The sequence below is a fragment of the Trifolium pratense genome, linkage group LG3 (assembly GCF_020283565.1).
Source record: "Trifolium pratense cultivar HEN17-A07 linkage group LG3, ARS_RC_1.1, whole genome shotgun sequence".
Taxonomy (NCBI): domain Eukaryota; kingdom Viridiplantae; phylum Streptophyta; class Magnoliopsida; order Fabales; family Fabaceae; genus Trifolium; species Trifolium pratense.
Window position 1 is genome coordinate 21,198,611 of NC_060061.1, and position 13,659 is coordinate 21,212,269.

A 13,659-nucleotide genomic window follows, 5' to 3' on the forward strand; every position below is an offset into this window, starting at 1 on the left:
GTATCATTTAATAATTTAAAAGTAAACATATTATTTAATTTGTTTTTTGTTTGTTTGTTGATAACCGAAATGACAAAACAATTGAAAACTCAAACACACAAAGTGAAGTGACCGGGGTCGAACCATGTCTTGACGTTCGACACTAGCAATTTCAGCATTTCTGTCAATTGAGTTAGAATTTATGGACTATTTAAATCTTTTTTTAAATATTATTATGGCAAAATATAAATTTCTTAGTCATGTTACCATCTAAGAATATCTCCTCTTAACGCATGCAAAAGTTACTATAGGAATTTTCAAGCAACATAAAGATAAGATGAAATTTTATGCGATTACTATATGAACATATCGTACTCATATGCCCCGCGGCCGGGTTCAAGACACAAGACATTTTAAAAAATTAAACATCTCCATCAACAATTACTTAATTAATTAATTTATGATTATTTATCTAAACCCGTGTTCCTTCTTCTCAATTAAATAAGGAAGCATATTAGTAGCAGTGATAGTATATGGACATATCTCTATAAATTGTTGCATGCAAAAATGAACTAATACAACAAAAATTGAATATAATTAAGTTGTTAACAAACAAACAATTCTAGTTGTTTCTTTCTTTTGATCAAACAATGGCTTATGTTAAGCTCGCTATTTTCGCTGTCTTCCTGCTTACCGCATTCCGTATGTATATTTTAACTTCCTATATATTCATCTTTACTTTCTCACCAATATATATATACCGTAATTTTTTATAGGGGTTCATATAAATTAATTTGTATGTATTTGTACCTTCCAATTAACTTTAAATAATGCATTTGCCATTAATTTGCAGTAATATTCCCGATGAAAAATGCAAACGAAAGTTGTCCGGACATGGGTCTTTTGTGTTCAGTATTTCATTCGCCACCATGCGGCGGTGGAGATTGTTATTCTAGACCATTGGCATTGGGATTATATATGGGTTTTTGCGCAAGTCTGTAATGAATCATATATAGGCCCTCGAGAATATAATAATCCAAGTTTCATTAGTTAAGTTAGGTGATTAATCATATTTTAGAAGGATCTAATGAAATGAATTGACGAGTCATTGGTTAGTTTGTTAGGATTAACCAAGCCTATAAATAAAGGCATGAGGTGAATGTAATGATCAAGCAAAATGAATGAAAAGAGTTAGTTATTTTAGTTTAGTGTAGTTTGTTAGTAATTTTTAGCAATCATCTATTCCATTTATGAAAAACTAAAAAGTTGTTCATAACAATTGGCGCTCTAATTGCCATGGATTCCCCTCCCTACCATTACTACCGTAACAGCCCGAATTTTAAATAAATAAATCATTTAAAAAAACTTTATTCACAACATAATTAAAATAAAATGGGTGTCTCAACGGACTATTCAATACATAAAGTTTTCAATTTATAAAAACTCATTTGTTGCCCGGTACACGCTTCAAATCAAAACATCAAACAAGCATCTCCTTCAGTACCTAAAATGTTAAATGTAAGAGTCAATTTCCTTATCCAAATTGAATCATACTCACCGTAAGAAAATGTCATAAAATAATAATAAAACACTTCACCAATCAAAAGATTTTAGAAAAATATATAATTATTTATTTTTCCAAAAAGGTAGGCGGATAACACGTCATCAATCATATAAAGAAACACACTATAGGAACATAGCACACAAATGCAGCAACAACAACACAAATAATCACCGTCACTTGACAACGCCAATAATCTCCGTCACTTAACAACGCAATTAATCACGTCACTTAACAACGCAAATCACACCGTCACTTAACAACGCAAATAACACCGTCACTTAAAAATGCAAATATTCACCGTCACTTAACAATGCAAATAACACCGTCACTTAACAAAATTGGAGGACATAGACCAACAAAATAAATATATACAATTGTGAGTAGTAGTCTCTTAAAGGAAATATTCTTAAATGCAGGGACGGATCCAGAAACTTATGTAACAGGGGGCCGAAAATTAAAATAATAAAAGAATTATTTATTTTTTGGTCAAATAGTCTAGTGATTAGATTCATACACCTTAAGTGCTTAAGTAAGTGTGGAAAAGTGGAGAACCTAAAATTTAAATCTCAATCCCTCCATAAGTTAATGTCTACAACTACCAATTGATATGTACTAACACGACAATAAATAAATATATAATAGTTAAATATATTCAATAACAAATAATTAAATACAATATTACATTTAGTAAAAAAAAATATAATAATTAAATACAATATTACATTGTTTATCTTAATAGTAAACGTCTAACTTCATTTCATAAAATTCATCTTAAATTTGGACTTTAGCAAACTAGTATAATAAATATATATATAATCAAAATATTAATTAAATCTGGTAGTTCTTTGAAAGTGATAGCGACTATTAGGCCTTTACTAATCAAACAATGTATGAATATGATAAGTTGATAACTATTCTAATCTATCAATATATTAATATAATAATTATATAGATGAGGGAGGGGCCTCAGCCCCTGCTTGCCACCCTCTATGTCCGTCCCTGCTTAAATGGTCACATGACCAAAAAAATTATATTTGGTCACACTCACAAAAAGTATTAACACATATATCATAATCCTTAAATAATTTGAAAAGTAAACATTATTTAATTCTTTTTTTTGTTGATAGACGAAATGACAAAACCATTGAAAACTCACACACATAAAGTGGAGTGACCGGGGTTGAACACTGTCATGACGCCCGACACTAACAATTTCAACATTTTTGTTAGTTAAGTTATGATTTTTGGACTATTTAATTTTTTTTTAAATACTGATTTATCTTTTTGTGAGTATGATCAAATATAAATTTCTTGGTAATGTGACCATCTAAAAACATCTCTTTTTTAAGTATGCGAAAGGTACTATAGGAATTTTCAAGCAATATAAAGATAAGATAGAATCTTATGCGATTACTATATCGTACTCTCATATGCCCCGCGGCCGGGTTCAAGATACAAGACATTTTAAAAAAAATAAACTTCTCCATCAACAATTAATTAATTAATTAATTTATGATTATTTATATCTAAACTCGTGTTCCTTCTTCTCAATTAAATAAGGAAGGATATTAGTAGCAGTGATAGTATATGGACATCTCTCTATAAATTGTTGCATGCAAGAATGAACTGATACAACACAAATTGAATATAATTAAGCTGTTAATAACAAACAAACAATTCTAGTTGTTTCTTTCTTTTGATCAAACAATGGCTTATGTTAAGCTCGCTATTTTCGCTGTCTTCCTGCTTACCGCATTCCGTATGTATATTTTAACTTCCTATATATTCATCTTTAATTTCTCATCAATATATATATACCGTAATTTTTTATAGGGGTTCATATAAATTAATGTGTATGTATTGGTTCCTTCCAATTAACTTTAAATAATGCATTTGCCATTAATTTGCAGTAATATTCCCGATGAAAAACGCAAAAGAAAGTTGTTCGGTCGTAGGTCGTCATTGTTCACTATATGGGGCGCCACCATGCAGCGGTGGATGTAACGACCCGATTTTTTAGTAAATCGATATTTTATATATTTGCATATATTTTGGGTTAGTGTTAAATATTTATTTACGCGACCTATAATTATTTAGCGCGAACTTAAGTTTGTGAGCGAAACCTTTGTCGTGTTAGTGGGCTTGGGCGTGAGATAGAAGCTTAGTGGGCTTAGGCAAGTTGGGCTTGAACCAAGAGATTTGGAGAGTAGTATAAGTACCAAGTCAAACCCATGAATAGGATCACAATTCATTTTTCATGAGAAGTTTGAAGTTTGTGAGCTTAGAAGCAAAGCAAGAACCCTAGGAGAGCTAGAAGAAGAACTCGAGCAAGGAGAAGAGATTTAGAGGCCAAGAATCATCATTCAATCCAAGGTGAGAGTGGTTAAGCATAAGCTTGGGTGATCCAAGAGAGGGGAGGTGTCTAGCCTCCATTCCTAAACTCTCTCATCCAATTTCTTTGGGGTTTGGGTGAAGTTTCTTTATCATAAACATGTCTTTTCATCTTAGTATGCTTAATGAACATCTAGGAGGGAATATGTATATGTTTGATGATGTTTTTGCATGTTTATGCAACTTTGCTTATTTTGCAAGAAATTGACATGATTTTGTATGTGTGATGTGTTTTGGTGTTTTTGATTGTTGATACATGTATATATGTATGGTATATACATGATTGATCACTTGTTATGCATTTATAACATGTTTAGATGTATTTTTGAGTGGAATCAATGTTAAACCGCCTTAGAAACTCAAGAACAGATATTTTCTGGTGTAGTTCGCTACGGATTCGCTACGGATTCGCTTAGCGAATAAGTTCGCTACGGATTCGCTACGGATTCGCTTAGCGAATAAGTTCGCTACGAGTTCGCTACATGTTCGCCATGTACCTGTAACCCTCTGATGTTGTTCGCTACCTGTTCGCTACAGCGAACGTGTTCGCTACGTGTTCGCTACGTGTTCGCTACGTGTTCGCTACGGGTTCGCTACGGATTCGCTCAGCGAACAGCTCTGTGACAGCAATTTTGTTAATGTTTGTAAAGTGTGTGTATCCATGTATTTGGTTTCGTTTTGGTTTGGAATTATTATATGTTTAATAATTGTGTTGTGTAATGGCATTTATATAAAATGTCAAAGAAGAATATTAAGGTTTGTATACTTTAATAAAGAGGGATATCAGCTTGTCTGATAAAGAAGTAAGTTGGATTAGGTTATCCATTTGTGAGTTTACCATATGTTTGGTATTTGCATGACATTCATACATTCATGCATTATTTAGGGATTTCAGACTTGTCTGATAAAGAGGATATTGGGCTTGCCCAATAAAGAGGATATCAAAGGTCAGGTTCTTTGATAAAGACGATGGTACCACATGCATTAGTCGTGTCTAGGTTGGCATGACATTGAATGTTTGGCATTAGTCGCGTTTAAGTAAATGTGCATTTATTTGGTAAGTGTTATGTGAGTTCTTTGTGTTGTCCGAAACGACGTGAAACTATCTGGTTGTGTATTTGCGAGTAATTGTTTACTTGTTTTATTCTATTTGCTTATGTATGTGTGTGAGTTAGTAATACGTGATAGGTTGAATATAGGTGCGTTTCTATATTCGTATGTATGTGATTATGTTTACTAACTCTCTACCTATTTGTTATGTGCTGGACCTTTGGGGGTTCAGGTATTCAGGTCGAGGTTTCGATCGAGCTTTAGCTGTAGATCGTTTTGGTGTGGAGCACTTTTGGTGAGGAGCTAGTGTAGGCTACCTTTGTATAGTTTTGTTAAGTTAGTTTGGTTGTGATGTATATTAGTGCTCTGGTAGTTGTAACATCGAGTCGGGGATCGTTTGTATTCCGTCGTATATCGATGCGAACATCTTGACTTATGTTTTATGTTAATGAATTATCTTTTGAACTATTTTGTTCATTGCTTTGAAAATCCTTTATGTTTAATGTTTTCCGCTGCGACGTTTCGTGTCGTGTGCACGATCGTTTTTTTGAAAATGTTTTCCGTAGCGCTCCGGCTACTTATCTTTAAAAAGTTTTTAAGATCACGTTTTTAAGGGTAGTTAGTTCGGGGTGTTACAATAGTTGGTATCAGAGCAGGTCGGTTCATGTGAGCCATTAGGATTTTCTTTCTCTTGTATGAAGCATGTGTTGGGTACACTGTTAATACATTCTAACGTCGAGTTGTGATTCGTTCAGGAATCATGGCTGCTGCTAGGACCAACGCTCAGATTGCACAAGCTTTGACTGCTTTGACTACATTGGTGGTAAGGGATAATGACCCGGGAAGGGATAGTGAGAAAAGATTGGAAAGGTTTATGTCGCATAAACCAACTCTGTTTACCGGAGGCTATAACCCGGAGGGGGCTATCAAGTGGTTAGATGAGGTTGAGATCATCTTTGAAGCAATGTGTTGTTCTGAGGAGAACAAGACTACTTTGGGAACTTATGCCCTTAGAGAGGAGGCAATCGTTTGGTGGAGGAATGTGAGACTCAGGATAGGAGTGGACGGTGTTGCTATCGTTTGGGAAACTTTCAAAAGGGAATTTTTAAGGAAGTACTTTCCGGCTGATGTGAAGAATAAGAAAGTGATCGAGTTCATGGAGCTCAAGCAAGGAAATTTATCAGTCGCCGAGTATTCGGCTAAGTTTGAAGCTTTGTGTGTGTTTAGTCCACACTACAACACGGTGGAAGCCGAAGAGGATAAGTGTGTCAAGTTCGAGAGTGGACTTCGTCCGGATATCAAGCTTTTGATTGGATTTTCTGAAATCAGGGATTTTCCGACCCTTATGACCAAGGCAAGGATTTGTGATGAAGATAGCAAAGCTAAGACCAACTACTATAAGGTTCTGAATGATAGGAAAGGAAAAGGTTTGGATCGTGGTAAGCCGTATGAGAACAAGGGCAATGGAAGTGGAAAGAAGAAGCAAGGAAGTGGAAGTTGTTACAAATGTGGAGAGCGGGGTCATATGTCATATGATTGCCCGAGGAAAAGCGACAAGTGTTTCAATTGTGGGCAGTTTGGGCACAAGGCCGATGTTTGTCGGGTGAAAGTGTTTTGTTTCAATTGTGGCGAGGAAGGTCACAAGAGTCCGGTATGCAAGAAACCGAAGATGCCGCGTTGAGGGTTCGTTCTCTGTTTTATCTCTTAGGTAATTTCGAGGGCGAAATTCTTTTAAGGGGGGTAGAGTTGTAACGACCCGATTTTTTAGTAAATCGATATTTTATATATTTGCATATATTTTGGGTTAGTGTTAAATATTTATTTACGCGACCTATAATTATTTAGCGCGAACTTAAGTTTGTGAGCGAAACCTTTGTCGTGTTAGTGGGCTTGGGCGTGAGATAGAAGCTTAGTGGGCTTAGGCAAGTTGGGCTTGAACCAAGAGATTTGGAGAGTAGTATAAGTACCAAGTCAAACCCATGAATAGGATCACAATTCATTTTTCATGAGAAGTTTGAAGTTTGTGAGCTTAGAAGCAAAGCAAGAACCCTAGGAGAGCTAGAAGAAGAACTCGAGCAAGGAGAAGAGATTTAGAGGCCAAGAATCATCATTCAATCCAAGGTGAGAGTGGTTAAGCATAAGCTTGGGTGATCCAAGAGAGGGGAGGTGTCTAGCCTCCATTCCTAAACTCTCTCATCCAATTTCTTTGGGGTTTGGGTGAAGTTTCTTTATCATAAACATGTCTTTTCATCTTAGTATGCTTAATGAACATCTAGGAGGGAATATGTATATGTTTGATGATGTTTTTGCATGTTTATGCAACTTTGCTTATTTTGCAAGAAATTGACATGATTTTGTATGTGTGATGTGTTTTGGTGTTTTTGATTGTTGATACATGTATATATGTATGGTATATACATGATTGATCACTTGTTATGCATTTATAACATGTTTAGATGTATTTTTGAGTGGAATCAATGTTAAACCGCCTTAGAAACTCAAGAACAGATATTTTCTGGTGTAGTTCGCTACGGATTCGCTACGGATTCGCTTAGCGAATAAGTTCGCTACGGATTCGCTACGGATTCGCTTAGCGAATAAGTTCGCTACGAGTTCGCTACATGTTCGCCATGTACCTGTAACCCTCTGATGTTGTTCGCTACCTGTTCGCTACAGCGAACGTGTTCGCTACGTGTTCGCTACGTGTTCGCTACGTGTTCGCTACGGGTTCGCTACGGATTCGCTCAGCGAACAGCTCTGTGACAGCAATTTTGTTAATGTTTGTAAAGTGTGTGTATCCATGTATTTGGTTTCGTTTTGGTTTGGAATTATTATATGTTTAATAATTGTGTTGTGTAATGGCATTTATATAAAATGTCAAAGAAGAATATTAAGGTTTGTATACTTTAATAAAGAGGGATATCAGCTTGTCTGATAAAGAAGTAAGTTGGATTAGGTTATCCATTTGTGAGTTTACCATATGTTTGGTATTTGCATGACATTCATACATTCATGCATTATTTAGGGATTTCAGACTTGTCTGATAAAGAGGATATTGGGCTTGCCCAATAAAGAGGATATCAAAGGTCAGGTTCTTTGATAAAGACGATGGTACCACATGCATTAGTCGTGTCTAGGTTGGCATGACATTGAATGTTTGGCATTAGTCGCGTTTAAGTAAATGTGCATTTATTTGGTAAGTGTTATGTGAGTTCTTTGTGTTGTCCGAAACGACGTGAAACTATCTGGTTGTGTATTTGCGAGTAATTGTTTACTTGTTTTATTCTATTTGCTTATGTATGTGTGTGAGTTAGTAATACGTGATAGGTTGAATATAGGTGCGTTTCTATATTCGTATGTATGTGATTATGTTTACTAACTCTCTACCTATTTGTTATGTGCTGGACCTTTGGGGGTTCAGGTATTCAGGTCGAGGTTTCGATCGAGCTTTAGCTGTAGATCGTTTTGGTGTGGAGCACTTTTGGTGAGGAGCTAGTGTAGGCTACCTTTGTATAGTTTTGTTAAGTTAGTTTGGTTGTGATGTATATTAGTGCTCTGGTAGTTGTAACATCGAGTCGGGGATCGTTTGTATTCCGTCGTATATCGATGCGAACATCTTGACTTATGTTTTATGTTAATGAATTATCTTTTGAACTATTTTGTTCATTGCTTTGAAAATCCTTTATGTTTAATGTTTTCCGCTGCGACGTTTCGTGTCGTGTGCACGATCGTTTTTTTGAAAATGTTTTCCGTAGCGCTCCGGCTACTTATCTTTAAAAAGTTTTTAAGATCACGTTTTTAAGGGTAGTTAGTTCGGGGTGTTACAGTGGAGATTGTTATTGTAGACCATGGGCTTTGGGATTATATGTGGGTTTTTGCGCAAGTCTGTAATGAATCATATATAGGCCCCGAAGAATATAATAATCCAAGTTTCATTAGTTAAGTTAGGTGATTAATCATGTTTTAGAATGATCTAGATGAAATGAATTGACAAGTTATTGGTTAGTTTGTTAGGATTAACCAAGCCTATAAATAAATGCATGAGGTGAATATAATGATCAAGCAAAATAAATGAAAAGAGTTAGTTATGTTAGCTTAGTGTAGTTTGTTAATAATTTTTAGCAATCATCCATTCCATTTATGAACAACTAAAAAATTGTTCATAAGAATTGGTGCTCTCATTTCCATGAATTCCCCTCCCTACCATTACTACCTTGACTATGATCCTACTATCATCAACACTAGCTCATACCTTGTTGAAACCTCAAGCTTATCAACACTCAACCTACATCAACACTCCACCACCACACTTGAGCCAATACATTTCTCCACCATCCATGAACACTCATATTTCACCAACACTCATATTTCATTACCTCACCTCCATGATGACCTCAGATCCGGTCTCCAACAACTGTTCCAAAGTCAACAAAAAATCCAACAAAAATTTCAAATGAAGTCAAACTAGTTGCAAATGAAAGCTAACATCCATAGCTACAACTCTCATGAAGACATGAAATTCCAATTCGGAGTGAAATATAACTCAATTCTTCGTTTTTCTCCCAGGCGCTATCTTGCCACGCCTAGGCGCAACTCTGGTCACTCCAACATGATTCAACACTGCCTTGTCATGCCCAGGCGCCACTCTATCACGCCTAGCCATAGATCTGATTTCTGTTTGCCACGTCAGCCACGCCCAGGCACCACTCTGCTTCGCCCAGACGCAGATCCTGCGTTTTTAATGTCTATATAAGCCCAAAAGTCATATTTTATTAGGGTTATGAGATTTTTACATATAATTAAGAAAAACACTCTGCTAGGATTTGAGAGAAGTCGTTGTTCGACAACAAACATTGGAATTGAAGCTTCTCAACATCGATCTTATATGTAATTCTTCCACTTTTCTTGATTATTTGTAATTTCTCATGAGTAATTAAGTTCTCTATTGTTAGGGATATTATCTCAATAAAGTGCTTTCATAAGCTATTTTATAAATCTTGTGAAATTTAATTGAAAATATATCATAAGTTGTTATAACTTGCCATAAACTCTGTCAAATAGTATCTCAACAATATATGTGAATAGATAATAGATAAGTTCAAATAAATCAGACCAAATTTGTACAAGATATGCAAGAGCAAGTCCTTCTTGATAAAATAATGCTTAGTGTGCTCGTTGCGTATAAGTTCATTTTTGCATAACTATGGTAATTATATGTGTATAACCGATGGTGTCAATTAAAATAAAAAATAAAATATATAAAGTTGTAACCATTTGTTATTTTAGTACCATAATTTTGAACATTGGTTAAAAAGCAAACTATATCATCAACATTTGACTAAAAGCCATTCACCATTATAGCTATCAATTTAGAAAACTTCTCTTCCCCCTCCCCTAACATATTTTTTCTTTCCCAAAATCCAATTTTACCCTTAATAAAAAAACTTCGAAACGCATTTTCTTAGAGTTAATAAAAAAAAAATTATTCTTTATTTCTTTTGAAAAAAAATATTTTCCTAGAAACAGATTTTTTTGGAAAAATAAATAAATCATGATTTAAAAAAAATATATTAAAAAATAAATCCTAAGATAATTGTTGTTAAAAACACAATTGAAAGTGACACTGTTGATAAATTGAAAGTGAAATGTATGAATATTATTATGTGTTAATATATTTTTTTTTTACTTCTTTTAAGAAATTTTAGGTAATTAGAAAGATAAAAAATAAAAAAAAAACATTATCATCCATGGATATCTGTTAATATCTACGGATTACCCGTTTAGTGGATATCCGCACGGATATGGAGCAGATACGGATATCATATTTATCTAATAGAGTGGACACGAATATCATACTATCTGCGCTCATGGATATCCAACGACATCTCTACTGACACATGTATTAACATTTATTCACCAGCTTGTATATCTCCATTGGTGCTGGGATCATAACTGAGTTTTTTTTTTCTTTTTCAATAGTGCTTACCTTCTAACAAATATTATTTGATAACACTTGTATCTTGTCGATGTTTAGAGAGTTCCCAAATCTTGATTGACAACGATTATTGACTTTCTAATCAATAATGTGGTGTTCAAACTTAAGCCAAAGTCATCATTTTTTTTGATGAAATGTGTGGTGGATTTGAGCATAGGTTTTGCTACCAACTTCAAGAAAAAGTTTGGAGGAGGTACACTAATGAGAGACTTGATGCAAAGTTGACAGCACGGCTTAAAAATGTAAACGAAAAAAATTAGAGGACTAAAAATATAACAAAAATAATGTAGACCGAAACTATGTGGCGTCCTACGTGGCGTCTGCCGTTAGTCTAATCACCCAAAATTAACAGCATGAACTAAAAATGCAAACGAAAAAAATTCGAGGACTAAAAATATAATAAAAAAATATAGACTATTTATTGATACTCATAAAATGATTAATCTTTCAAATTAGTCGGTTATTGGTTGAATACAAAACTTAAAAAAATTAAAAAGACAACTGCTAGTCACAAGATTTCCTTCCTTCAATTACTGAATTGTAAAATACAAACACACTTCACCTAGCAAACCCAATATCTACACAAAGTATATTATATTCATACAAAAGAAAAACACAGACCAAAAAACTCATAGTTTATTTAATAACAAAAACCAAGTGACTTTCTATCAGTCTTATTCAATTTGGGAAGAAAGGAAAGGAACTACATAAACTGAAAGAGAATCTAAGAGGAAGGTTTCATTTCAGATTTGATTGCATTGACTAATTGATCATAAGCTTCTCCCCATGCATTCTTCATTTCTGGTGACCACATTTCAGGCACTGCTTCTTTTATAGTCTCCAAAAGTGCAAACTTTGTTACCTTCACAAAACCAAAAAATAAAATTATACATTGTGTTATACAAAATTACTATACCATATATACCCTTCCAAAAATACTATGCCTATGTTTGGTATCACAGTGAGTATGTCAGAATCACGATGATTCACCGTGATTTTGCAAAAGCTACAGAGTGTAGCTTTTAACAAATCGCAGCGGGTATTCTGACAAACCACCAAACATACACTACATACCTCAAAATGCTCATCTACTACACCATTTTTAAAATGGCTAGCACCTAATTTCTTCAAGCTTGATTCTCTGACTGTTACTTTACCAGCCTTCCTCAGTTGAACTGCTGATTCACATGTCTACAATAACAAAAATAAGATAATGCATGTGTTATAGAGTTAATTTGTTTCACTAAATTTATTTAATTTGTTTTCATTGTAACTTACCATGAGAAAGACAGACATTGCATGTGACTTGAGTTTGGTGTTTTGCTCCAAAGGAACTTTTGAATCTTTCAAGAATGAGAATAGATTTTGAGCTGATGGAGCAATCTCAAATATTCTACAAAATTTTGAAGTTCTTTAGTTCAATTTTCGAATAAACAAAGATGAAAGGTTTAAATTTAATTTTAGTCCTAGCAATTATAGTATTTTTTATTGTAATCTCTATTAAATTTAATTTAAGTTTTTTGTTTTTTGTTGGGTTGCAAAATTTAAAATTATTGTTTTTAGCCCCAACAGTTTATGTGGACCAATGTAATCGCGTCACATGATCCAAGAAATTGATGTTAGAGACTAAAGTAAATAAATGTTATAATTTTTGGGATTAAAATCATATTTAAATGGGTTAACATGCGAGAGAATTCTGATTTACTCTTGTGTAATATATAATTTTTCGATTATTCCATGTAATGTGAGGATTCCGTCCCCATGTAATAGGTTAATAGAATCTTCACATTACTGGTGATAACTAAAAAAATATATTACAAGTTGTAAAAAGAAATCGCTCACACTTCACATAATAAACACCACCTATTATCCCTATTTAAATTAAAATGAAATACAAATGTTAAAGAAAAAGGTACTTACTTCAAGAAAAGCTTGAGTCCTAACTCAGCAGAATTCTTCTTCATTACGGCCCATGACTTTACCACAAGAGCTTCTTGCTCTTCTGTGAAACCTTTTGTCTCCAAAGTGCCCATTTTTTGAAGGTTGTTGTTAACTGCTTGTGAATTGTGATGTGAGTGAGAAAATGGTTAGATGATGTTACAATTCTATTGAGTAATAAAGGTTTTATAGTGAGATTGATTGAAGATAAAATTGACCCTTCATGCCATTGGGGAGTCCATAATTTGGATGCCATGTTGTGCAAGCAAAGATGAGGTTATCCACTTTCACTTTTATAAAATATATTTAATTTGTAATTTCATTTCCTTCAATACCACCTTTGGTTGATTATTAATTGGATAAAATACCCATTTTATCCTTACTTTACTGTATCAAAATTTTAATTACCTATTCAACATATTTTTTTATAGGAATTTTATAGATATTATATTATAAATATATTTATAATTTTGATACATTCAAAAATTAATGAGAGTTTCTTTTGCCGTTTTATTAATGTTTTAAACACTATCTACTACTTGAATAGCGAAGACATTTTTTTCTTAATTTTTTCATTTTTACTCATATGATACTTAAGTAATAGGTGAACAAAAATACAGCGCACAAAAAATCGGAGCCGGCAAAAACAAACTTTGAAAATTAATATATGATAATAAATTATATTTTGAGTATCACAAATAGTGGTTTGTCCTATCTATGTTTGGTATGTTCCAAAACAGTA

General features: G+C 33.7%; 1 protein-coding gene and 2 long non-coding RNA genes across 3 annotated transcripts; 2 read left to right on the forward strand and 1 right to left on the reverse strand.

Annotated features, from left to right (window-relative positions):
• The first annotated feature begins 371 nt into the window (after positions 1–371).
• Positions 372–1,187, forward strand: LOC123913098. Its single transcript, XR_006811567.1, has 2 exons — positions 372–681; positions 833–1,187. It is a non-coding gene; the product is annotated as an uncharacterized LOC123913098 (long non-coding RNA).
• A 1,880-nt stretch (positions 1,188–3,067) lies between these two features.
• On the forward strand, positions 3,068–9,970 carry LOC123913099. Its single transcript, XR_006811568.1, has 3 exons — positions 3,068–3,302; positions 3,454–3,543; positions 8,817–9,970. It is a non-coding gene; the product is annotated as an uncharacterized LOC123913099 (long non-coding RNA).
• Positions 9,971–11,484: 1,514 nt separating this feature from the next.
• LOC123913109 (non-symbiotic hemoglobin 1) lies at positions 11,485–13,175 on the reverse strand. The gene is made up of 4 exons (XM_045963718.1): positions 12,900–13,175; positions 12,258–12,372; positions 12,054–12,170; positions 11,485–11,841 (listed from the first exon to the last, which is right to left on the reverse strand). Exons 1-4 carry the CDS (start codon positions 13,010–13,012, stop codon positions 11,704–11,706), a joined length of 483 nt encoding a protein of 160 aa, XP_045819674.1. The 5' UTR covers positions 13,013–13,175; the 3' UTR covers positions 11,485–11,703.
• Between the last annotated feature and the right edge of the window lie 484 nt (positions 13,176–13,659).